The sequence below is a fragment of the Heterodontus francisci genome, chromosome 12, assembly GCF_036365525.1.
Source record: "Heterodontus francisci isolate sHetFra1 chromosome 12, sHetFra1.hap1, whole genome shotgun sequence".
NCBI lineage: Eukaryota > Metazoa > Chordata > Chondrichthyes > Heterodontiformes > Heterodontidae > Heterodontus > Heterodontus francisci.
In genome coordinates, this window is record NC_090382.1 from 74,320,696 (window position 1) to 74,346,107 (window position 25,412).

The 25,412-nt window shown below is 42.0% G+C and overlaps 1 protein-coding gene across 13 annotated transcripts in view; it reads left to right on the top strand.

Moving 5' to 3' along the window:
* Positions 1–25,412, top strand: part of LOC137375927 (rho GTPase-activating protein 26-like) — a 225,176-nt gene that overhangs the window by 172,574 nt on the left and 27,190 nt on the right. For 8 of the 13 annotated variants that reach the window (XM_068043640.1, XM_068043639.1, XM_068043635.1 and 5 more), the window contains 3 exons: positions 11,805–11,961; positions 15,535–15,582; positions 23,822–23,854. In XM_068043640.1, coding sequence (XP_067899741.1) covers positions 11,805–11,961; positions 15,535–15,582; positions 23,822–23,854 — 238 coding nt within the window. The remainder of the gene's footprint in view (positions 1–11,804; positions 11,962–15,534; positions 15,583–23,821; positions 23,855–25,412) is intronic. The other 5 variants (XM_068043644.1, XM_068043637.1, XM_068043647.1 and 2 more) reach the window with 2 other exon arrangements.

Genomic DNA, 25,412 nt, shown 5'->3' on the forward strand with positions numbered 1-25,412 from the left:
ATTTTTTTCATTTAATTGTTTGAACAGACTAAAGTTTAGAATAAGCACAAAGTAGCCCTTTCTCTTTGCAGAATCACTTTCCTGTTACTGGTGATCCTTATTTCATGATTGTGTTTTTTTCACACAAGTCATGTGATACTTATGTCTTAATTAGGGTTGATTACAGTTGATTCCTTGTACAATCAGTTTAGCACCTGACAGTCTTAACTGTGAGTATATGTAGTTAAAGTCACCAGTTTCTGGAACATTCAAAAGCTTAGTCTCCAATTGAAAACCTCAAAACTTTCAAGGGATTAATCTTCCTTGCAGGATTGAGTTGGTCCTTTCTCTCCTTGAAGAAAGAAGTTGCATTAGTATAGTGCCTTTCACATTCTCACAGCCAAGTTAATACTTTTTGAAGTGTAGTTACTTGTTTTGTAGGCATCTTAACAGAGAAAAAAACTGCTGCTAACAATACATCGTCCCATCAGTAGTGCAGTGGAGTGTCAGCCTAGATGACATGCTCAGATCCTGGAGATGGCTTGAAACCATGACCATCTGACCTACTATTGAGAGTGCCACTCCTAAGATAAGCTTAAATTCAAATCTTTAAGATAAAACTCCTGCTAGGTCTTATCGTTTGCAAATTTTAGAAAAGTACGGTATCCCTATACAAGTTGAACTAGGTTCCCTCCAAAGTTATTAAATATATATATTCTGTACAGTGTTTTGGGAATGAATAGTAACTGATTTAATATGTTCTAGATGTTTATTTCCCTATTAGAAGCCAAAAGTACAATTATACACTTAATCAGGAGTGCAGTTGCCAATCCCACAAAGGAATCCTTGGGGGCATATGTGTTTAACTAGTAGTTTAACTAATTGCTGTGAAACAAAACAATAATCAGCACTTTTTTTTTTAAAAAGGCACTATTTTTGTCCCAAATGACCTGTGCAGGTCAATATGCAGTATGTGTAGCAAAACATGTTATACTCCTTTAATCAACAATTCTAAAAGTGAACTTTTAAACAATGTTGTCTGTGCTCTCATTCACCTCCTCCATGTCGCCACATGATTCTGAAGTGACGGGGAAACTTGCAAAGGAACTCATTGTAAACGTTAGGTGAAGATAAGTCCCAGACCCAGATCTGGTGTCTCCTGGGGTTAAATATCATGATGAAAACTCACTGTTTTGGCTCACACACAAAGAATGGCTACTTCTTTATACGCCTGAGAGTTGCCAATGTCTTTGGAACTCTACCCCATCTCAATTTGATCCTTTAAGAGGGAGGAGAAAAATATCGTGCAACAAGAGACCCAAGAAAAGCTAAGGATGATGGAAGGTGATTTGACCTACCTAAGTTAATTCTTCTAGCATTCAAATTCCCCCAGAGTCGAATTCAACTGTTTTGAATGCTACTTAACTTTGCATCTGTACTGCATGGTCTGCCAGATTATTCAAGGAATCCTAATGTTTTGCATAATTTATTACAAATTTATTTTTCATTATACTTATGCCTCATATTATTCTGCCTTATTTTTAAGTAAAGATTTACCTTATTGGCCATTATTTTATATGCATTGAGGCTTGTCAGCAAAGTTCAAGTCCATGGAATAAAAGGGACACTGGCAACATGGATACGAAGTTGGCTGAGTGACGGGAAGCAAAGTATTGGTAAACAGTTTTTTTTCAGACTGGAGGAAGTGAGGTTCCCCAGGGGTTGGTATTAGGACCACTGCTTTTCTTGATCGGTATTAATGATGTGGACTTGGGTGTGCAGGATACAATTTCAAAATTTGCAGATGACACAAAACTTTGAAGAATTGGGAACTGTGAGGAGGATAGTGAAAGATTTCAAATGGTCATAGATGGGCTGGTGGAATGGGCAGACACATGGCAGATGAAATTTAATGCAGAGAAGTGTGAAGTGATACATTTTGGTCAGAGGAACAAGGAAGGCAATATAAAATAAAGGGTACAATTTTAAAGGGAGTGCAGGAGCAGAGGGACTTTGGATCTGGGGGTATATGTGCAGAAATCATTGAAGGTGGCAGGTCAGGTTGAGAAAGTGGTTCATAAGGCATGTGGGATCCTGGGCTTTATAAATAGAGGCATAGAGTACAAAAACAAGGAAGTTATGGTGAATCTTTATAAAACACTGATTTGGCCTCAACTGGAGTATTGCGTCTAATTCTGGGCACCGCACTTCAGGAAGGATGTGAAGGCTTTGGGGAGGGTGCAGTGAAGATTCACGGGAATGGTTCTGGGGATGAGAGACTGGGGCCGTTCTCCTTAGAGAAGAGAAGGTTGACTGGTGCTCAAAATCATGAGGGGAATGGACATATTAGGTACTGTTACGACCAGGTGAGAAAGGTGTCTAGGGTTCCCTCTCAGCTTTCACCTGGTCTTACCGTAACAGGGTTTTATTTTAAACACACCGTGTTTTTAGCTCCTTGGTGAATCCTTGTTCACTGCTTTCTAATTATAAGGCAAAGAAACCAGCACAAACAGGTTTTTTTAAGTTAAAAGAAGAAAGTTTGAAATTTATTAAACTCTAATTCGGTTAACGCCTACGGATACATGACGTGCCCACGCCAGCATACATACACACATGCAGATAGAGACAGAAAAGAGCAGAAGAAATAAAGTGGAAAAGTTTGAGGCAATCTCTGAAGAGGGTTTTTGTTACGGTTCATCGAGCTCACTGTAGAGTCCTTGATTCCCGGTAGATCTTGCTTTGCACTGGGGCCCAGTATTCTTCTTAAACCTTGTTCACTGTAGGAGACTTTTCTCTCTTGGGGTTCATGTGTCTTCAGTGGATTTGGAGTTCCATGAGAAAGAGATGGGAGCAGACAGGAGAGGCTGTGGCGAGCCAGCCAGGAGAGGTCTTTTCAGTCCAGGAGCAAACAGACACTCTGAGTTCAAACTGTTTGTACAGTTCAAAGAAACCCCAGGTTGCCAAGCAGGTTAGTCATGTAACTAGCTGGTCTGACTGCGTCTGTTAGTGGATTCTCTTGTCTTAGCCGACCCTGGAATGTCTCTTACACACAATACCTGGTGCTCAAAGTCCATTGTGGGTTAAATTGGAGCAGGGAATAGCCCCTTTGTCCTTCCAAGCACTGGCTGTTAGTTTGAAAAAAATGTGTTTCCAGCCAAGGACCTGGTGATTTTTTTAAACAAATCCTTTCTTCACTTCAACAGTTGAAATTTAATGTCCATATGGTGAAATGAATATACCTCATTCTTAGCAGGTGGGGATCAAGCATGACAATATGGAGAAACTATTCCCATTGGCAGAAGGGTCTAGAACCAGAAGACACTGATATAAGGTGATTGGCAAAAAAACCAGAGGTGACATGAAAAACTTTTTAATGCAATGAATTGTTCAGACCTGGAATGCACTGCTTGAGAGTGTGGTGGAGGCAGATTCAATCGTGGCTTTCAAAAGGGAATTAATAATTATCTGAGGAGAAAAAAATTGCAGGGTTACAGGGAAAATTCAGGGGAGTGTTTAACCCTTTTAGGTCCTATGATCATAAAAGAACCAATTGGACAAGTTTTCTTGCGTTTAAACTAGAGAGAGGTTAGATTATTGTGCTTGAAATCAAAACCAAATCTAAGTAAAAATAATAAACTGCACTCCAGCTTTCTCATGCACACACACACACAAATAGGTTACAGAGTGAAGAAGAGTAGATTAGTGTCCAGAACAAGTAAAGTTTGTGGAGTCTGGTAATTCAGTTGTCTTCTGGCTGAATTTGTGGTCCTGAAGTTTCTGGCTGGTAGAGTTGGCCACCTGATTCAGAGTTTTCGTGGAGACAGCGATGTAGATATCTTTCTCCCTGGAGTCTCTGTCTGCAGCAATGATAGACTTGGAAGTTTTTGCAGCCCGTAGGCAAGGTTCGAAACTTAGTATTACTGCGAGAGAGGGAGACAGACCCACTTGGGCCCTGCATTGTTTAGCTCAGATGCTTGTTTGATGTATCCAAAAGAAACTCCAAGTTTTCACACTTTTGGAGAGACTATCTCATAACTGTCCCAGTGTATCTCTTTTGCCCTTGAATGAGCTCCAAGTCTTAAGAATTCCAATCTCTCTCGGGCCTTATTGTTTCAATGTTTTCCCGTTGAGGTTCGTCTCCACTAGTGTTAATGTCCCAAGATTCTCCTCGATGACATCCTCAGCCCTCGGCTGGTGTTCTGGTTGTTTGGAGGGGAGCACGGCTGGGGTGAAACTGGCACCCACTCCAACCATCTCTGCACCACCAGCGCCACTGACCGGTCCAGTCTACAGAGTGTGGCATGCATCCTGTGGACGTCAGTGCACAGTTCCTGCATGCTGTCCAGGTGCTGCTGCATACAGCTGCCCATGTGATTAGCAATTGAGGAGCTCAAGCTCTGTCAGTCCTGAGCCATTGTGGCGTACATTAGCTGGATGGACATTTTCATTCTCTGCCCATGACCCTACACTGCCTCAGGGAATTCTGACAAGTGGGCACACATCTGTTCCTGGTCTAGGTAGAGCCTCCATTCCTGTGATTGCTGAGTCCCTGCATCTGTGCCCAGCTGAGCAGGGCTATGTCTGGCCTTGGTCCTCTGAAGGGAACAGACAACAGCTGTGTTTGGCCTCTGACATCTCCTCCTGCACACTAGTGCCATGCTCCTCACCCAGTGCCACCCTATCTAAATGGCGAGTGAGGACCGACCAAGTTGAGTATATCTGCGCTGGTGGATGCTGTGCTTGTAAGGTGTGATAGTGGTACTTCGGTTCCTTGGTCATCTGGGGCTGCAGAGGGAGAAGGTCTCATGGGTTGCATGTCTGCAGCTGTAGGAGACACAAGAAGAGATCTGCAGCGCTGAAGCTTCGCAATGCAACTCAGTGTTCTGCATGCTTTCGGACTGGTTGGAGTGCAGTGCACCTCTTGGAGCATTTTTCCCTCTGCAATCACACCTCCACCATAAGTGCCTCTTTCACCAGGGCTGACTTCCTCCTGGTCCACAATTCTGCCTATTTCCATTACCTGCTCCTCCATTGCTGTGATGATCTGCAGGAAGGGTACCCCTCCACCTGTCATGGGCCTCTGTCCAGCATTATGTGCCCATTTCTCCTGCAAGGCCAAAAGAGAGCATAATAAGCCACTGCTGTTCTATATGGCCAATGGCATCTGCTCCAATTCATTAGAAGCTGCATTAGATGCTAGCAGGTCCTCAGCAGCACTATGGCTCTGAGCCATTCCGAGGGGTCAGTAATTACCCCGGGCACACACCCCCCCCCCCCCATGTTCAGGAGCAGCATATTCCCTGAGACTCCTTGCTGTTGTCAGCTGGAGTGTGAATAATCAGAGATCTGTTCTGAGGGTTAGGGGTATCACTCACCTTGCCACAGCATATGAACCTTTTCCTGCACTAGATCTAGCTCCTCCTCATGGCGTTTCTGCTGCTCACAGTGCCAGTGATTTCTACCCAGGCCTGTTTGCTCTGTGTCTCAGGGAAGAGGGCCTCCTTCCTCTCCCTCAAAGCCTCCAGCACAACCTCTAGATAGGCGTCTGAGAGACGAGGGGCTGCCCTGCCCTGGGATCCAGGCCACCGGCTTTCCTGCAACATCATTGACATGAGAAATGCAACCCAAGCTTCTCTGTCTTTCTTCACTGTTCTCTCACCACTCAAACGACAGCTCAATAATGGCTGCCATGGTGAGTTTAAATTCAGCCCACTCTTCAGTTGACCCACCACCGCGGCCGCTAATTAGCCACTGAATCTGTCTCCACATCAATTAAGGTGTCGCCCCTGTGAAACTCGGGACTCTTTTCAGTTTCTCTCGGAATGGATTTGTGACCTGGCAATGGTCCTGACTTCTATTTCCCACCCCTGCAGCGAAAATTCAGCCCTTTGTGTGGAATTGAGCTGATGGACATCAACTACCACTTTGCCTCTGACACTGAATTTTGTTATATCCACTGAATACGGAAGTTGTTTTAATAATTGCAAAAATAAAAACACCTTTTAGGGATTAAAAAATTCTCTTTATTTGGTAAATTACCAATTCTGCTTGAAATATAGACTGCTCTGGCTAGCGGGCAGATGATCTGTCTTGTATCTTGTGGAATCATTTATTCAGGTAATTTATATTTCTCACAGCTTAATAAAGTTTTAAGTTTCCCTTTAACTGTCAGTTTTCTTCACAGTTTTCTGCTGACAGGGCGCCTGTTTAAAAATTGCTTGCAACTGAATTATTTCAGGCGTTCCCAGAATGCATAGTTGTCCTTCATTATTACTACATTGCCACAGTCTACTTTTGCAAGGTTCAGCCAGTAGATGATTTACTGCCACCTGATTGGTTTAGCAGAGGAGGCCAGGCTGCCAGCAGGTATAGGACTTTATAAAGCAATTGAATTGGACCCGTGCTGAATTGTGTAACTGAAGCTGCATCCACAGTGTGTACCCTGCCCATATAAAATGAGCATATGAGATCCCTGGACCCTGGACTGTTTAAGTAGGCTTTTTCAAAAGAGATAACTGATTTAATTCTAGTAAAAGTTTTTTTGGGGGATGGAATGGATTTTTGTTTCATTTTGCTCCATGCAGTAGCTGATTCTGCTGGGTAGAAGCACAGACCTGGATTTTGTGATCAGTTGTGGTGGGATGGTACTGTCAGCTAACCTCAAGGAATATCTAGCAGGGTCTGTGTTGTCAATTTTCTCTACAATGTCTGATGTCAAGCAGGCTGAGCAGTCAATGGCATTGAAGAATTTTCTCAAATACCAAACCAGGAAGTAAACAGCACTGATTATTCACTTATTAATCATTTTGCAGAGAGCAAAGTAAAGATTAGCTGTACTCATGGGATTAAGGTAGAGGCTGAAATATCATAAGCATTTTTTAAAAATTAAAAATCTATGGAGCTTTTAATCATGAAATGAAAGGAATGACACTCCAGACTTGTAAATTTGTTTGTTCAGGGCCAGAGTGGTGGTTTAGTAATCATGACTTAAAATGACTTAATCATGCAATTAAAAACTCGGTTGCATCTCATTCAACACGGCTTAACTTTTTCAATGGTTTTTACAGCAAGCATAATACATAAAAAAGTTGAAATTCATGTCAAGTCACTGATCCTGTGCTTATTGCAACTGCAAAGACTACAACTGCTCACCCTGAGGAGGAGCAGAGTGTCACTGGCAACAACTTCCAGATTTCCACATTGAACTGTGCATACACGAACGCCAGAAGTTGCTGTCAGTATTACACAGTAATGACAGTGAGTGCTGGCTGTTTAGGTGTCATTACAACTGCAGCTTCCAGCAGAATTTTACAGCACAGAAGGATGCTATTTGGCCCATCGTGTCTGTGCTGGCTGTTTAAAAGAGCTATTCAACTAGTTCCACTCCCCGCTCTTTGTCCATTGCCTTGCAAATGTATTCTTTTCAAGAATATATCCATTCTCTTTTGAAAGTTACAGTTGAATTTACTTCCATTACCCTTTCGGGCAATGCATTCCAGCACATGGAGGGAGAGAAACCAAGGGACTGACATGGACAGAGAGACAGATATAAAGAGAGAGAAAAAGGACACTTGTGGTAAAGAGGACAGACAAGCAGAGAGAGAAAAACAGATAGTTTGGCAAAACTTTCCTTCAATACTCATGGTTGCTGCTAACATTTAAATTGCACCACATAAAGCAAGGCAGATGGGAATTCATTTGTGGGTTCTGATTTTGCAGCATGATTTAGATGAAGGTGAGCTCATGAGGGAGTAACAATGAATGTGCAATGATACCTGAGACATTTTATCAGCACCCACCACTACCCCAGGACCCATTTTTATAGACCCTTCCATACATAACTAGATATGTTAGAGGAAGCTTATCCTTGTCACTTTGCTTCACAAGAAAGGTCATCACAGAGTTTGCACCATCTGTTGCATCGTGACCCACAGACAGCATCTAGAACAGGCATAGCTCTTCCTGTAGAAGTTGAGGTTACCATAGCGTGAAGTTTTCATGCTACCAGAAACCTCCACGTGAGGCAGTTTGTAGTGCACACCTATATCAAGCAAATGGTAAATTCTGTGTTTTCAAAGAGTGGTAACTTCAGTGCTTTTCCTGTGGAACTAACTATCAGCTGGGGCAGAGCTTTCATAAAGTGGCACTGTTCCCTCGAGTGCAAGGTCTCACATATAGGCATCAGGGCTCCTCATTCCAACCTCAGAGCCTATATATAGCAGGGGTCCACATCAGTTCATTTTAGGTGGTATCTGATCACAGAGACATCATTATTCATATCAATCATTTTTAACCTGGAAGTACCTGTGATTCCTTCATAATGCAGCAGCCCACACTAGCCACAGTTTTATAAGCAGAAGATAAATTTGGAAAGTCATTCTTTGGGAGTGAGACTAACCGCTGTATCCATGGCTGGTGATTCTGCTCAGAAACCTCTAAATAGCATTAGAAAGCCTTTGGCTGGAAGCCTAAGCATCTGTTCTCTGTACCCTATCTTCCAGCTTTGGCACAATGGAAGTGTGTGTACAACGTGGTATAAGTAGTAAGATACTTAAAATAACACCTCTCAAAAATTGCAGTAGTTTGCAAACTTTGTTTTATGCCATGCTCTGAGTCCCACGAGAGATGTCTGCAGAAGTGAGGAACAAGTTTGACGTTGTCCTTCTCTTGACACCAGGAATATCTTCCCTGTTTTCAGCTAGGTTCAGCAGATCTGGATAACTGCATTGACTTGGTTGGTGACTTCTGACCATTCAACTGGCACCACTGTTATTACTGAAGTGTTGTCAGCTGCAAATAGGACCATCTACCTTTAGTGCAACTCCGCAGGAGCAAAGGGAGCATTGTTACATGTGTTTTAGAACATAGAACAATACAGCGCAGTACAGGCCCTTCGGCCCTCGATGTTGTGCCGACCTGTGTAACCATCTGACCTAAACTATTCCATTTTCATCCATATGTCTATCCAATGACCACTTAAATGCCCTTAAAGTTGGCGAGTCTACTACTGTTGCAGGCAGGGCGTTCCACGCCCTTACTACTCTCTGAGCAAAGAAACTACCTCTGACATCTGTCCTATATCTATCACCCCTCAACTTAAAGCTATGTCCCCTCGTGTTTGCCATCACCATCCGAGGAAAAAGACTCTCACTATCCACCCTATCTAACCCTCTGATTATCTTATATGTCTCTATTAAGTCACCTCTCCTCCTCCTTCTCTCTAACAAAAACAACCTCAAGTCCTTCAGCCTTTCCTCGTAAGACCTTCCCTCCATACCAGGCAACATCCTAGTAAATCTCCTCTGCACCCTTTCCAAAGCTTCCACATCCTTCCTATAATGCGGTGACCAGAACTGCACGCAATACTCCAGGTGCGGCCGCACCAGAGTTTTGTACAGCTGCAGCATGACCTCGTGGCTCCGAAACTCGATCCCCCCACTAATAAAAGCTAACACACCATATGCCTTTTTAACAGCCCTATTAACCTGGGTGGCAACTTTCAGGGATTTATGTACCTGGACACCAAGATCTCTCTGCTCATCTACACTACCAAGAATCTTCCCATTAGCCCAGTACTCTGCATTCCTGTTACTCCTTCCAAAGTGAATCACCTCACACTTTTCCGCATTAAACTCCATTTGCCATCTCTCAGCCCAGCTCTGCAGCCTATCTATGTCCCTCTGTAACCTACAACATCCTTCGGCACTATCCACAACTCCACCGACCTTTGTGTCATCCGCAAATTTACTAACCCACCCTTCTACACCCTCATCCAGGTCATTTATAAAAATGACAAACAGCAGTGGCCCCAAAACAGATCCTTGCGGTACACCACTAGTAACTAAACTCCAGGATGAACATTTGCCATCAACCACCACCCTCTGTCTTCTTTCAGCTAGCCAATTTCTGATCCAAAGCACTAAATCACCTTCAATCCCATACTTCCGTATTTTCTGCAATAGCCTACTGTGGGGAACCTTATCAAACGCCTTACTGAAATCCATATACACCACATACACGGCTTTACCCTCATCCACCTGTTTGGTCACCTTCTCAAAAAACTCAATAAGGTTTGTGAGGCACGACCTACCCTTCACAAAACCGTGCTGACTATCGCTAATGAACTTATTCTTTTCAAGATGATTATAAATCCTGTCTCTTATAACCTTTTCCAACATTTTACCCACAACCGAAGTAAGAGTCAGAGGTCTATAATTACCAGGGCTGTCTCTACTCCCCTTCTTGAACAAGGGGACAACATTTGCTATCCTCCAGTCTTCCGGCACTATTCCTGTCGACAATGACGACATAAAGATCAAGGACAAAGGCTCTTCAATCTCCTCCCTGGCTTCCCAGAGAACCCTACCGTCAGCAATTTCCCTTTAATGACCAATTGCAGTCACTTAAGAACTGCTATCTTGTCAGATTTTACACTCCCCACTCAAGTATACTACAAGTCTAATTCTCTGGGCAAGTTTTTTTTGTATCCTATTAGGCTGTAGAAATTGCAGGAGGAGCTCCTGTTGCATATTCAGCACAGCTCTTGAGTTGCCACTGTTCGTGAGCCTTTTTCATGTGCCAGCGTTGCCTATCTGTTAAAATTGACGTTATTGTGTCAATGCTGAATGGAAAATTTCAGTTTGGCTTTACTGTTGCTAGAGTTATTTTTGATTTTTTTTTCCTTACATTTCCTCAGGTTATCTAGGGCAAAAATGCCAGCTGATGGCTAATTTTCAGGCATCTGCCAAAAGTACTCTTTATTCGGCTGCCAAGAAATGGCAATGACTCAATCATTTTTTCTTTCTTCTTTTGCAACTGCACCTAGTTTATTTTTTTCTCTACACTTTTTCTTGAATAAGGTCAAAATCGCTAGGGGAATGTGTGAAATCTTGTCTGAGTCTCCATTTCATTTTCAGGTTTATATTATTTTAGAATTTGTTTGAATATATATTGCATATCAGCCTCGGATACAAATCTAGCAAAATAGGAATGAATAAAAGTCTGATATTTCTTGGGGGAAATGACCAAACAATGAACTTGTATTTCTTGATCGGCACAGTGGCGCAGTGGTTAGCACCGCAGCCTCACAGCTCCAGGGACCCGGGTTCGATTCCGGGTACTGCCTGTGTGGAGTTTGCAAGTTCTCCCTGTGTCTGCGTGGGTTTTCTCCGGGTGCTCCGGTTTCCTCCCACAAGCCAAAAGACTTGCAGGTTGATAGGTAAATTGGCCATTATAAATTGTCACTAGTGTAGGTAGGTGGTAGGGAAATATAGGAAATATAGGTGGGGATGTTTGGTAGGAATATGGGATTAGTGTAGGATTAGAATAAATGGGTGGTTGATGTTCGGCACAGACTCGGTGGGCCGAAGGGCCTGTTTCAGTGCTGTATCTCTAATCTAATCTAATCTAATCTAATCTTGGGTTTGAAGTAAGGACCACCAGAAAATCTCCATTCTGTGTTGCAGAGTGGGTAATTGTTTTGCATGTTTAAGAACAGTCCTGCTGGGAGGGATGACGACCGTTATCTTTGAAGGTAGTTGCATGTTCAACTAGTAACATTTAGGTAATTTCAGTCCAGTTCCTGTTTTTTGAACACATTTGACATTATAAGGGAAGTACTTAGGCTGAGTTGAATGTTTATAATATTGAAAGGATGGAATTTCTATTTAAAGATCCATTGTTAAGGTGAAACTAGTCGGGCTAAGCTTTTTAGAAGTAAAACTGCATTTATAATGTTTTGTGAGAGCAATTGTTAGCAAATGTGCAATATTTTATCATTTACGCAGATATATCAAATTTAAACAAAAATGCATTTATCTTGGCAGAGAAGCAGAACAGTGTTACCAACTGCAATGCAGAGTCTGTGTTCGTCCCTACTGTGAATGCTTCACCCAATTCTAAAACCCATCGACAAAGTGTGCATAGCCTGGGCTCTTGTGATGCTGAGATGCCTGACGTGAAACTGGACCGACCCAATTCTCTGTAAGTACAGCAGCCGTTTGCATATTTGCCCCTCTCCTGTAGTCACCTCTGTTGATCTATAGAGCAATAAGAATGTCTCTTCTATGGAGTAAGCAATATATCCTTTACTATGCATATTTCTGTATATACCAGACATGTATTGTTTTAAAAAATCCATTGATGATTCAGACTTTGCAGCAGCACCCATTAAAAGTCTGAAAATCACCTATTTTAAAAATATTTTGGAGAGTACCCCTGTATGCTACAAGAAGGGGAAAAAAACCTCTCCAACTCATTGGGGTAGAAAATCCAGTAGAGCAAAACAGGTGGTAGCACTCCAAGTGCCTATTAAATGCATTGCATGATATTCAGTGCTGTTGACTTCAATGGAACTGAAGATCGGGCAGTGAGTCTAATTTGCGGCCAATACAACACACATGAAATAGGAGCAAGAGTCGACCATATGACCCATCGAGCACCCTCCATCATTCAGTATTATCATGTCTGATCTTAGGCTTCAACTCCATTTTCCTGCCGCTTGCCATATCCCTTGATTCCCTGAGGGACCAAAAATCTGTCTATCCCAGCCTTAAATGTATTCAACAATGGAGCATCTACAGCCCTCTGGAGTAGAGAATTCCAAACATTCACAACCCTTTGAGTGAAGTAGTTTCTCCTCATCTCAGTCCTAAATGATCGGCCCCTTATCCTGAGACTGTGCCGTGTTTTAGATTCCTGACCAGCAGAAGCAATCTGTGTCGCCCCTATCCAGCCCCTTCACAGGCTTGTATGTTTCAATGAGATCGCCTCTCATTCTTCTAAACTCTGAGACGCAAATTTGTCCCCAAATACTTTTTTTCTGCTTCTGTTTTTCATGTACTTTATTTCATTCCCGTGCCACATTTTAAAGTCTTGTGATATTTATATTATCTGCTGATGCTGCAGTGTCCAAACAGATCATAAGTGCAGATTTTCTCATACAGTTTTCAAAGACGGAAAGTCTGCTATCTCCAGTGTACTGTCAGAAGCAGACCTTGAGGCGAAATAGCAGAAACGATTAAAAAAATCACCAGATGAGCATGGTCAGAAACCCTGTAGATGACCTTCCTGCCCTCTCACCCAGTGTATTACCCATGACATGAAAGATGATGTGAAAGAGGAGAGAAATTTGAAAGAGGAAAAAGACAGTTACAGTGCCTCTCACTCCCAAACACTCTGTTAAACTTTCATCCAGCATTAAATAAAAGGGAAAGAGCCTTGAACAGTGAGACCAGTGGAGCATGAAAGACCAGGAGAGTATGGACTCCAGAACAGGAGTAATTCAGGCATAAATATCGAAATTTTAATTTATCTGTCATGGTAATTTGGTTTTAATTTTCTTAATTGGTGTTGTTTACCACTAGTAACTATTGGAACTGTTGGTCGCTTTTATTTGGTACCTTACCTGTGGGTTGGTTTTGTTCAACTAATTAGTTACAGTGTGAGTAGCTATTTTGGGGAGTTTTTTCTGCTGCTGTTGGGCTTTTGAGTTTATTGGTAAAAGATTAGTTTTTAAGCAGGGAGAGACCAAGTGTGAAAGCGTTTAAGCGTATCATATAGCCACAGCAAGGCTTAAGTCCTCAGTGGGCATTCAGCCTTAAATTTGGCTGAAAATGATATTCAAAAGATTATATCACTAACTCAGTCATGTTTGATTTTGTTGAACTTTTACAGGAAAATAGTCTAGTATAGGGGAACAGTTGATCTCTGTGATACGTGGTACCTGCGTGGCATAAGCGGTACTGGATGCTTTGTGTCCAGGATGAGCACACATGTATGAAGTCTCTGACTGTTTGTGCTTGCGCTCATGTTTTTTGAGCTTGAAATATTTTAGGAATGCACCCGAAGATAAAGAAAGTAAGTAAGGAAGGACAGTAAGTGATGATCCATCAGGGTCAAAACACACAACAGTATAAGAATAGGTACTCCATGCTCAAGGTCTGTGCCAGTGACAGCAACTGAAAAGATGGGAACCATGAGCAAAAGTGTGGCATCATGGAACAAGTGGTTGCCAAAGAAGTGTAGAAGTAATCAGAGATTTTATAGTGTTCTGAAAACAGATTTGGAGCATTTATAACTGAGAATATGAGATGGTATCTATAACCGATGTGGTTTGGGCTTAGACATGACTAAGAACTTAAAATTTCTAGTTATAAAATTTTCAGCATCAGTAGTGTGAGGAAAAGGGGTCGATTAATGGTATTAATAAAATTTCTATCGCAGTCCTAAAGATGTTCATTAAAATAAAATCATAAAGGAAATGTCACAATTCTTGATGTGCAATACAGGCCAGCAGTGAAGATGAGATAGTGGGAGAAATTTGTACGGTTCGGATACATGGGAGATGAACAGAGCAATACTATTGGGTGATTTTAACGATTCCAATATAAACAAGACTAAAAATAATACCAGTAAGAGTGGGGGAGGCATTTTAGAATGCATTCAATCAAGACTGTTTCCAAATCAGTATATTTTGAGTTCAACAAGCGAAGAAGTATTGCTTGATTTAGTTCTGGGAAACGCAGTGGAACAAATAACTGATGAGTAGGGGAATAACTAGGCAATTGTGACTACAACATATCTTCTTTGATTCTTCCTTATCCTTTTTTACTTTTACGAAGAAAAGAATGCTTGTCTGAAAAAAGGTAAAATTCAGAGATGGAAGGAGAGATCAAGGCCAAATTAACTGGGCAGAAAGGTTAGCAAACAAGACTGATGAATCAGTCGTGGAAAAATTTCTTCAAATTTAAGATGGTTAAAGTAGAAACTATTTATATTCATCAAAGGATGGCATTGTGTAAATAAATTGATTAAAACTAAACAAACTTAAAAATGAGACATGATGAAACTAGAGCTAATAATAATAAAGAAAACTTGAGTAATATCGGGCTGGAAAGAATCACGGAAATAAGACTAGCAGATGATGTACAAGGACATAAGGATTTTTATAAAAATAATAATAGTAAAAAGGATACAGAGGATAGCACCATTGAACAATGAAGAGGGAATTCAAAAATAAAAACACAAAATGCTGGAAATACTCAGTAGGTCAAGCAGCATTTGTGGAAAGAGAATAGAGGACATGTTTCAGGTTGATGATCTTTGATGTACCAGCCAGTAAGTCTGACTGGAATCTGCTAATTCCATTTGAAAGTTTCATCAGTTGCATTCTAGTAGAACACTGAGGAAAACCATTAGATTTGTTAACTGCTGCATCAGTACTGGATATGAGGATGGATCTTTATCACATTCATCTATATTCCCAGCTGAAGAGATTTGAAGAAGGTGTATTTCTAGACATTAGAAAAATAACTATAATTAACTATTATTTGAAGGCATACTTTTTTGGCATTCTGTGATTTAGGTAAGCATAAGCCATCAGCACTCCACTAGACCATTTTGGAAAATCTGATATCTCTGCCAGCAGAAGGAAACATCTGCTGTTACTCACATGATCTGAAGTGAGCCAAATGTAATGACGGACTATAAGCTTAATTTGTTTGTATTAAGCCCTGCTGCTAATGTGTAAAATGATTATTTGTTGCTTCTTCCCAGGGCTGTGTGGTCAAGTTATGCAACTTTATCAGCTAGATTCCGCAAAAGGTGAAAGGAGAATAATGCATAGTACAGGTTCCTTGCACGTTGTTGTAAATAACAGATGTTATTTATAAAATGAATTGCATCCCTTTGGTGAGGGGGAAAGAGTGAAAACCCATTTATTGATTTACAATTGCACCTTTAATGAAATTACACAACACTAATCTTGCACAGCTTGCTTATTTCAGAGTGATTTGTATTGGTAAAAGGGGAGAACAACAAATTCACTGTATGCTGCAGCTATTTCAGCCATTGCCATGTGCATATTATCCAATCTGTGGTACTTGTGATCTAATTAAACATGCATAAGCTGTGGTTACGTAATAGCTTTACAGTAGACCATTGTTCATTTTTCTGTGCGTCAGACTCCTGTATTCTGCATATTACTATTCTTTAAAAAAACTATAAAGGAGTCTTAACCATGCAAAAAAGAAGGAAAATGCTACAAATGCTTTGACATAGTTTAACCATTTCATCCTGACTACAATCTGCCTATGTAAGTGTTGTAAGTGTTGCAAGTAACTAGATGGTTAGTAGTCTCATAACCTTCTGACTATTCCATTTGTAAGTAATATAAAGACATTTTTCATCTGCCACATCTCAGCATGAGTTTCTGTTTTATTTTGTAAACACCCTACGTCGTTATCAGAAGCAAGCTATCTGTCAGACTACTCAGTTGCTACCTCAGTAATTTCAGATGTCTGAATTTGGAAATTGCAGTATGAACACTTTGAAGACCTAGAGTACTGTAACTTAGTAATGAGCTCCAATCTCAAGTATGCCACTGTAACAACAACTTGTATTCATGTAGTACCTTTTTCATAAAATCTCCCAAGGTGTTTCACAATAGCATTATAAAACGAATTATGACACTAAGCCACATAAGGAGGTATTAGGATAGATGACCACAAACTTGGTCAAAGAGATAGGTTTTCAGGGGAATATTAAAGGAGGAAAGTGAGGTAGAGAGGCAGAGGGGTTTAGGGATGAAATTCCAGAACTTGGGCTCAGGCAGCTGAAGGCATGGCCACCGATGGTGGAGCGATTAAAATCAGGCATGCTCAAGAGGCCAGAACCAGAGGAGTGCAGATATCTTGGAGGTTTGTAGGACTGGAAGAGATTGCAGAGTTAGGGTGAGGAGAGGCCGTGGAGGGATTTGAAAACGGAAATGAGAATTTGAAATCAAAGGGTTGCTTAACCGGGAGGCAGTGTGGGTCAGCAAGTACAGGGGTAATGGATGAACAGGACTTGGTATGACTTGGGGACATGGGCAGCAGAGTTTATATGACATCATGTTTATGAAAAGTAGAAAGTGAGAGGCTCGCCAGGTGTGCTTTGGAATAGTAAAGTTGAGAGTTAAGAAAGGCATGAATGAGGGTTTCAGCAACAAATGAGGTGAAGCAGAGGTAGAGTTGGGTGATGTAACGGAGGTGGAAATAGGCAGTGTTAGTGATGGTGCGAATATGTGGTTGGAAGCGCATCTCGGGGTCAAATATGACACCAAGATTGCGAAAAGTCTGGTTCACTCTCAAACATTTGCTAGGTAAGGGATGGAGTTGGCGGCTATGGAGTGGAGTTTGAGGAGGGAACCAAAGACAATGGCTCTGTTCTTCCCAATATTTAATTGGAAATTTCCGCTCATGCAGTATAGCATATCAGACAAGCAGTCTCAATTTACAGTCAATGGACAGGTTGAGAGAGATGGTGGTGACGTAAAGCTGGGTGTCGGCATTATATATGTGGAAACTGACGTATTTTCGGATGATGTTGCCAAGCGGTAGCATGTCGCTGAGAAAGAGGAGGGGACCAAGAATAGATTCTTGGGGGACTCCTGAGGGAATGGTGCAAAAGCAAGAAGAGAAACCATTGCTGGTGATACTCTGGCTATGATTAGATAGATAAGAATGGAACCAGGTGAGTGCAGTCCCATCCAGCTGGACAACAGTGAGCAGGCAATGGAGGAGGATCGTGTTGTCATCAATGCAAAAGGCTGCAAACAGGTTGAGGAGGACAAGGATGGATAGCTTACCTTTTTTGCAGTTACATAGGATGTCATTTGTGACTTTGATAAGAGCCATTTCAATGCTGTTGGCAGAGGCTGAGACCTGATGAGGGATTCAATTATGGAGTTCTGGGAAAGATGGGCACAGATTTGGGAGGCAGTAGCATGTGCAAGGACTGTAAGAAAATATCAAGAAAAAAGGGGAAATTAATGTGGATGTAACCAAGCTGCTGATTTGCATGTTACCGTGAAATGTTTCTTTACTGCTTTCCTCTTTCTAGTATCCCTAGATACACTAATCCTTGCAAAGTTTTTGTTGATGCCCAAGGGTATTCTAGAAAATGCATCATTTTCCTGGAGGTAGTGAACTTCTGTACCTGTATTGCAGGATACCACAGTTTTTCTGTTTTCTTGTGCATGTGTTCTACCTGCCTTGAAAGTATCAATAAAGTAGAATTTTTTGATTTGCAATTGAAGCCAAATTGAAGTAAGTGGGAATCGAGGGGGAAAACTCTTCACTGGTTGGAATCATACCTGGCACAAAGGAAGATGTTTGTGCTTGTTGGAGGTCAATCATCTCAGCACCAGGACATCACTGCAGGAGCTCCTCAGGGTCGTGTCCTAAGCCCAACCATCTTCAGGTGCTTCATCAAGGACTTTCCCTTCATCATAAGGTCAGAAGTGGGGATGTTCGCTGATCGTATGATGGTCATTACCATTCGCAACCCCTCAGATACTGAAGCAGTCTGTGCCCGTATGCAGCAAGACCTGGACAACATTTAGGCTTGGGCTGATGAGTGACAAGTAATATTCGTGCCACACAAGTGCCAAGCATCGACAATCTCCTTGATGTTCAGTGACATTACCATCGCTGAATTCCCCACTCTCAGCATCCTGGGGTTACCATTGACCAGAAACTGAACTGGAGCAGCTACAAATACTGTGGCAACAAGAGCAAGTCAGAGACTGAGAATTCTGCAGCGACTAACCCACCTCCTGTTTCCCCAAAGTCTGTCCACCATCTACAAGGCACAAGTCAGGAGTGTGACTCCTGTCTCCACCTGCCTGGAGGAGTGCGGCTCCAACAGCACTGAAGAAGCTCGACACAATCCAAGACAAAGCAGCCTGCTTGATTGGCACCCCGCCCACCACCTTCAACATTCACTCCCTCCACCTCCACAGGGGGTAATGTTACTGAACTAGCAATCCAGAGGCCCAGTCCAATGCTTTGGGGACATTGATTCAAATCCCACCATGGCAGCTGGTGGAATTTAAATGAAATTAATAAATCTCGAGTTTGAAAAAAAACAGCTAATCTTGGTAATGGTGACCATGAAACTATTGTCGATTGTTGTAAAAACCCATCTGGTTCACTAATGTGCTTTAGGGAAGGAAATCTGCTGTCCTTACCTGGTCTGGCCTACATGTGACTCCAGACCCACAGCAATGTGCTTGACTCTTAACTGCCCTCTGAAATGGCCATTTAGTTTTACCAAACCGCTAGAGAAAAGTCTAAAAGGAATGAAACCGGATGGACCACCCAGCATTGGACCTGGGCACCAGAAACGACGATGACACACCCAGCCCTGCAGAATCCTCCTTCCTAACATGTGGGGGCTTGTGCCAAAATTGGGGGAGCTGTCCCACAGAGGGGACAACAGTCGAGCAACAATCTGACATAGTCATACTCACGGAATCATACCTTGCAGACAGTGTCACAGACACCCCAATCATCATCCCTGGTTATATCCTGTCCCACCGACAGGACAGATCTACCAGAAGTGGCGGAATAGTGGTATACAGTCGGGAGGGAGTTGCCCTGGGAGTCCTCAACATTGACTCCAGACCCCATGAAGTCTCGTGGCATCAGGTCCAATATGGGCACGGAAACCTTCTGCTGATTACCACCTATTGCCCCCTCAGCTGACGAATCAGTATTCCTCCATGTTGAGCACCACTTGGAAGAAGTTCTGAGGGTGTCAAGGGTGAAGAATGTACTGTAGGGGGGGACTTCAATATCTATCAACAAGACTGGCTCAGTACCACCACTACTGCTGAGCTCGCCGAGTCCTAAAGGACATAGCTGCTGGACTGGCAGGTGATGAGGGAGACAAAAAGAGGGAACAACCTACTTGACCTTGTCCTCACCAATCTACCTGTTGCAGATACATCTGCCTATGACAGTATTGGTGGAAGTGACCACCGCATAGTCCTTGTGGAGACAAAGTCCCGTCTTCACATTGAGGATACCCTCCATCCTGTTGTGTGGCACTGCCAGTGTCCTAAATGAGATAGATTTGAACAGATAATATAAAAGCAAAATACTGCAGATGCTGGAAATATGAAATAAAAACAAGAAATGCTGGAAATACTCAGCAGTTCTGGCAGCATCTGTGGAGAGAGAAGCAGAGTTAACGTTTCAGGTCAGTGACCCTTCATCGGAACTGGGTTTTGAACAGATCTAGTGACTCAAAACTGTGCATCCATGAGGTGCTGAGGGCCATCAGCAGCAGCAGAATTGTGTTTCACCACAATCTGTAACCACATGGCCTGGCATATCCCCCACTCTATCATTACCATGAAGCTGGGGGATCACCCTGGTTCAATGAAGAGTGCAGGAGGGCATGCCAGGAGCAGGCACCAGGCATACCTAAAAATGAGGTGTCAACCTGGTGAAGCTACAACACTACTTGCATGCTAAACAGTGGAGGCAGCATGCAATAGACAGGGCTAAGCGATCCCACCACCAACGGATCAGATCTGAGCTCTGCAGTCTTGCCACAGCCAGTCGTGTATGGTGGTGGGCAATTAAACAACTAACAGGAGGAGGAGGCTCCACAAATATTCCCATCCTCAATGATAGGTGAGCACAGCAAAAGACAAGACTGAAGCATTTGCAACCATCTTCAGCCAGAAGTACCGAGTGGATGATCCATCTCAGCCTCCTCCTGAGGTCCCCAGCATCACAGATGCTGGTCTTCAGCCAATCCGATTCACTTCGTGTGATATCACGAAATGGCTGGGTACTGCAAAAACTCTGGGCCCTGACAACATTCCAGCAATAGTCCTGAAGACCAGTGCTCCAGAACTGGCCGTGTCCCAATTCTTGACGATTGTCCTGGTGAGTGCAAGACGAAAAGCTTTGTCTTCTTTAAGCAATACTCAAGTTCTGTACTACCAAACAACAAGAGTTATTAGAGTTCTTTGAGTCTGTAATGAGCAGGGTGGATAGAGGGGAACCAGTTGATATAGTGTTGAATTTCCAAAAAACATTCAATAAGGTGCATGTAAAAGGTTACTGCACAAGGTAAGAGCCCACGGTGTTGGGGGTAATATATTAGCATGGACAGAGGATTAGCTAACTAATACAAAACCGAGAGTTGGGATAAATAGGTTATTTTTAGGTCAACAAACTGTAATTAATGGGGTGCCACAGGGATCAGTGCTGGGCTCTCATCTATTTACAATCTACATTAATAAATTGGATGAAAGGACCAAAGGCATATTGTAGCCAAATTTGCTGATGATACAAAGATCAGTGGGAAAGCAAGTTGTGAGGACTCAGACTGCAAAAGGATTTTATAGATAGGTTAAATGAGTGGGCAAAAATTTGGCAAATGGGAGTGTAATGTGGGAAAGTGTGAGGTTATCCACTTTGGTAGGAAGAATAGAAAAGGCAAAATATTATTTAAACGGAGAGAAACTACAGAATGCTGCGGTACAGAGTTATATGGATGTCCTCGTACATGAAACACAAAAAGTTAGTCTGCGGGTACAGCAAGTAATTAGGAAGACAGATGGAATGCTGACCTTTATTGCAAGGGGATTGGAGTATAAAATTGGGGAAGTCTTGCTACAACTGTACGGGATGTTGGTGAGACTATACCTAGAGTGCTACATGCAGTTTTGGTCTATAAGGAGGGATATACTTTCATTGGAGGCAGTTCAGAAAAGGTTCACCAGGTTGATTCCTGGAATGAAGGGGTTGTCTTATGAGGGAAGGTTGAGCAACTTAGGCCTGTACTCATTGGAGTTTGGAAGAATGAGAGGTGATCTTACTGAAACATATAAGATCCTGCGGGTGCTTGACAGGGTAGATGCTGAGAGGATATTTCCCCTTGTGGGAGAATCTAGAACTGGGGGCATAGTTTCAGAATAAGGGGTTGCCCGTTTAAGACAGAGATGAGGAGCAATTTCTTCTCTCAAGGGGTTGTGAATCTTTGGAATTCTGTATCCCTGAGAACCGTGAAGGCTGAGCCATTGAATATATTCAAGGCTGAGATAGACAGACTTTTGAACTATAGGGGAGTCGAGGGTTATGGGGAACAGGCAGGAAAGTGAAGTTGAGGCCAAGATCAGATCAACCATGAATGGCAGAGCAGGCTCGAGGGGCCATGTGACCTACTGCTCCTGTTCCTTAATTTCTTATGTTCTGTACTTAACAAACATTGGCTATTAAACCCATTCTTTTCAACAGGGACATGTTGCAGGTACAGAACTGTTATGCTAAAAGTATGGCTTTTTTTTGCTGCAGTTTGCAGAAACAAGAAGCATTGGCAAAGTTTAACCTAACGAGTGCTATGACCAGTTAGAAAGAATCCAACAAATAGTCTATTATAGACCACAATTGATCATTTTTGTCATGATTATAAATTTCCCAGTCACGCACTTTTCACGTCTGTGAATGTTGGCAAGATTGCTTACCAGTGTGGGTACATGGGTTTCAAAGAAATATGGACACACAGATGAGAAATCGTTTCCCTATTTGGATTACCAACTATTCCTTCTGCAAGTTCAGCTCCAGTAATATCCTGCATTGTTGTGCCAATATCAATTAAAGGAATTTCAAAGGATTAACTATGCACTTCTAACAGTATCTCATTGTAGCCACTGAATTGTGTGGTTTCTGTCTAGTTTATTTCAAACTCTTGATAGTTACCTCAGTTTTGATCAATGCCAACAGCTGGATCCAAAACTTGCATGTCATGCACTTGGCTATTCTTGGAAACCAAGACTCATGATTTGTCTTCATGCTGGCTTCCCACATCATGTGACATTTGAAGGCCATTGCCTTCTGGAGGAGGACTAATCATAAGCAGTGCCAGTTGATTTTGGAAGAAAGATGGTGATGTTTCATACTCGGTATATTTGTGTCCTCAGAATTAATTTTTGTCATCATTATACATTACATACTCTGCATTTTTCATGTCTCATGTTGCCATGGTTACATACTTCAGGAAATAAATGAGTTTCAAGATTTATATACACAGTGTTACCCTAAATACATTTTCCTTTCTGCTCAACACCTCTCAGGAGTACATATTTTCAGATTGGAACAGAAGGTTGCTGAGAGGAGTGAACAGTTGAGAAGTTATATCTAACAAGGGGCGGCACAGTGGCGCAGTGGTTAGCACCGCAGCCTCACAGCTCCAGCGACCCGGGTTCAATTCTGGGCACTGCCTGTGTGGAGTTTGCAAGTTCTCCCTGTGTCTGCGTGGGTTTTCTCTGGGTGCTCCGGTTTCCTCCCACAGCCAAAAGACTTGCAGGTTGGTAGGTAAATTGGCCATTATAAATTGCCCCTAGTATAGGTAGGTGGTACGGAAATATAGGGACAGGTGGGGATGTGGTAGGAATATGGGATTAGTGTAGGATTAGTATAAATGGGTGGTTGATGGTCGGCACAGACTCGGTGGGCCGAAGGGCCTGTTTTAGTGCTGTATCTCTAAAACTAAAAGCAATATAAGCACGATAATGATGAACATTCAACATGATACTTAGAATTAAGCATGGAGCATCCTACCATTAACCTTATAGCTGCAAAAATAATGAAGAAAAGAATGGGGTTATTATCTTTATTTTGAACATAGTATGGCTCCATTTCTAGTACCAACACACAACCTCATAGAACAACGATTTGTGATGAAAAAAGATATTGTTTCGTGAGCTAGATGCAAAAACTGGAATTTTATGACTGCAGTATTCTAAATTGAGGAGCATCAATTTTAATAACGTGAAAGCATCCAACACTAATTAAGATGGCATGCCTACCAGTAGCTGCATTACAGTGAATTTTTTTGTGCCTTGGGTGGGCTAACTGAAAATGTGAATTTGCTCGTTGGTGAAATTAATCAAGTGGCATGCACAAGTGGTGTGCGCAGTGTTGCTTACCACACAAATCTTTTCAACATAAATCCAAACTTTATTTACTAAAATAAACTTTATGCCTTTTTTTCATGTTTACAGGGTAAATCCCAAAAGAAAACCCAGTCTCACTAGGTATGTATATTGCATTTTATCATTAATGTAGTCTGCTATTCCATCAGTATTGAGTACACTACAATAATGGCTGCAGGATGCTACAGGCCGAGTTACCAGTAAGCTCTGCAACAGAATGGTAGAATGTCCACAACTCTCCATGGGTGATTTTTAGATCTCACCCTGCTATTATACATAAACAGAGTGGCAAAGCACAGGGATGAGTGATAGTCAAGACTCTCCTTCACACCTCCTACTGGCTGACTGTGGAGCCAATCTCAACTATCCTCTTGATTGAGGTTGATTCAGGGCATAAAAAGACTTCAAAAAGTGAAAGACACAAGAAAATTGATTAAATCCAAACCAAAAGTAATGTTTGTCCTCCAGTTTGATCGAAATAGTTTGGCGAATTTCTAGTTATCCTTTATCGGGGTATTGCTTAAAAAAAACTAGTGCTTCTGTCAACTGCATGGCAAATTTGAGCCTCTGGAAGATGGAGCCCCGTTTGTCCTTTCCAAGATATTTACCCCAGGCATCATTGATCTTGAAAAACTGTGATTTGGGATGCCCAGTTATTTCCCTATGGATGTTCCACAAAGACAGTTCAAGCGAAGATAGTGGTCTAATGTTATATGTAGTTGTTGGAAGGGTTCCAAAGTTACTCCTTTGGAAGTCCAGTTCAATCCTGATAGATTGCTAACTAACTAATGTTTAATTAAATTGACGGCAGGTTACTTTGACCAGCTTTTAGATAAATCAGAGATCAAGGAGCAGTTTTCAAATCTTTGTATCCGAACCCAATTTTAAATTATTTAGCAGTTGAACATTTAAATGGAAACCTTAAAATAAATTTGACAAAATTTATTAGATAAAAATTTGAAATTTTTGTTCATGTACTGTTATTGGCAAATTTATCTTTTAGTTGATGGATAATTGATGAACATTTGAGGTTTTGGTGGATATTGGAGAAAGTTATAACTTTTAGTATACCTTATACTACCTGCACCCCTCCCTCCTCCCCCCACCGACACTCCACAGTCCGTGTCATAATCTGATTGACAACTGAATCCACGCATGCCACTTTTGGCATTCTTCTTTCTGCCAGTTTCCAAAACAACCTGCTTGTTTTCTGTCATCTAGTTTGCTCTTCCTATGTCTAAGCTTTGGCTTTTCCTATTGGCACACATTCCCTGTTCCCTGCCTATTACTTTCTTTTTACTACCATTAGCTCTGTTGCTGATGAAAACTATTACTTCAGTGCATTCACTTCATCCTCTCAGCTGATACCAACATTCTGTTTGTGCATAAAGCAAAAATACTGCAGATGCTGGATACATGAAACAAAAATGAGAATGTTAGTAACACTCAACAGGCCAAGCAGCATTTGTGGAGGGAACAAAAGGTGATATTTAGAGTGTAGTTCCTCAGAATTTGTCCCTGTTGGGCTGCTTTTTTGCTTTAATTTGTCTTTTTACTTTAAACACCAGTGTGCACATGTGGTGGGTCAGATCTTTATTGAGACATAATACATCATGATTCCACTTTGAGTGCTCAGGCACATCATACTTCACAATTCCAG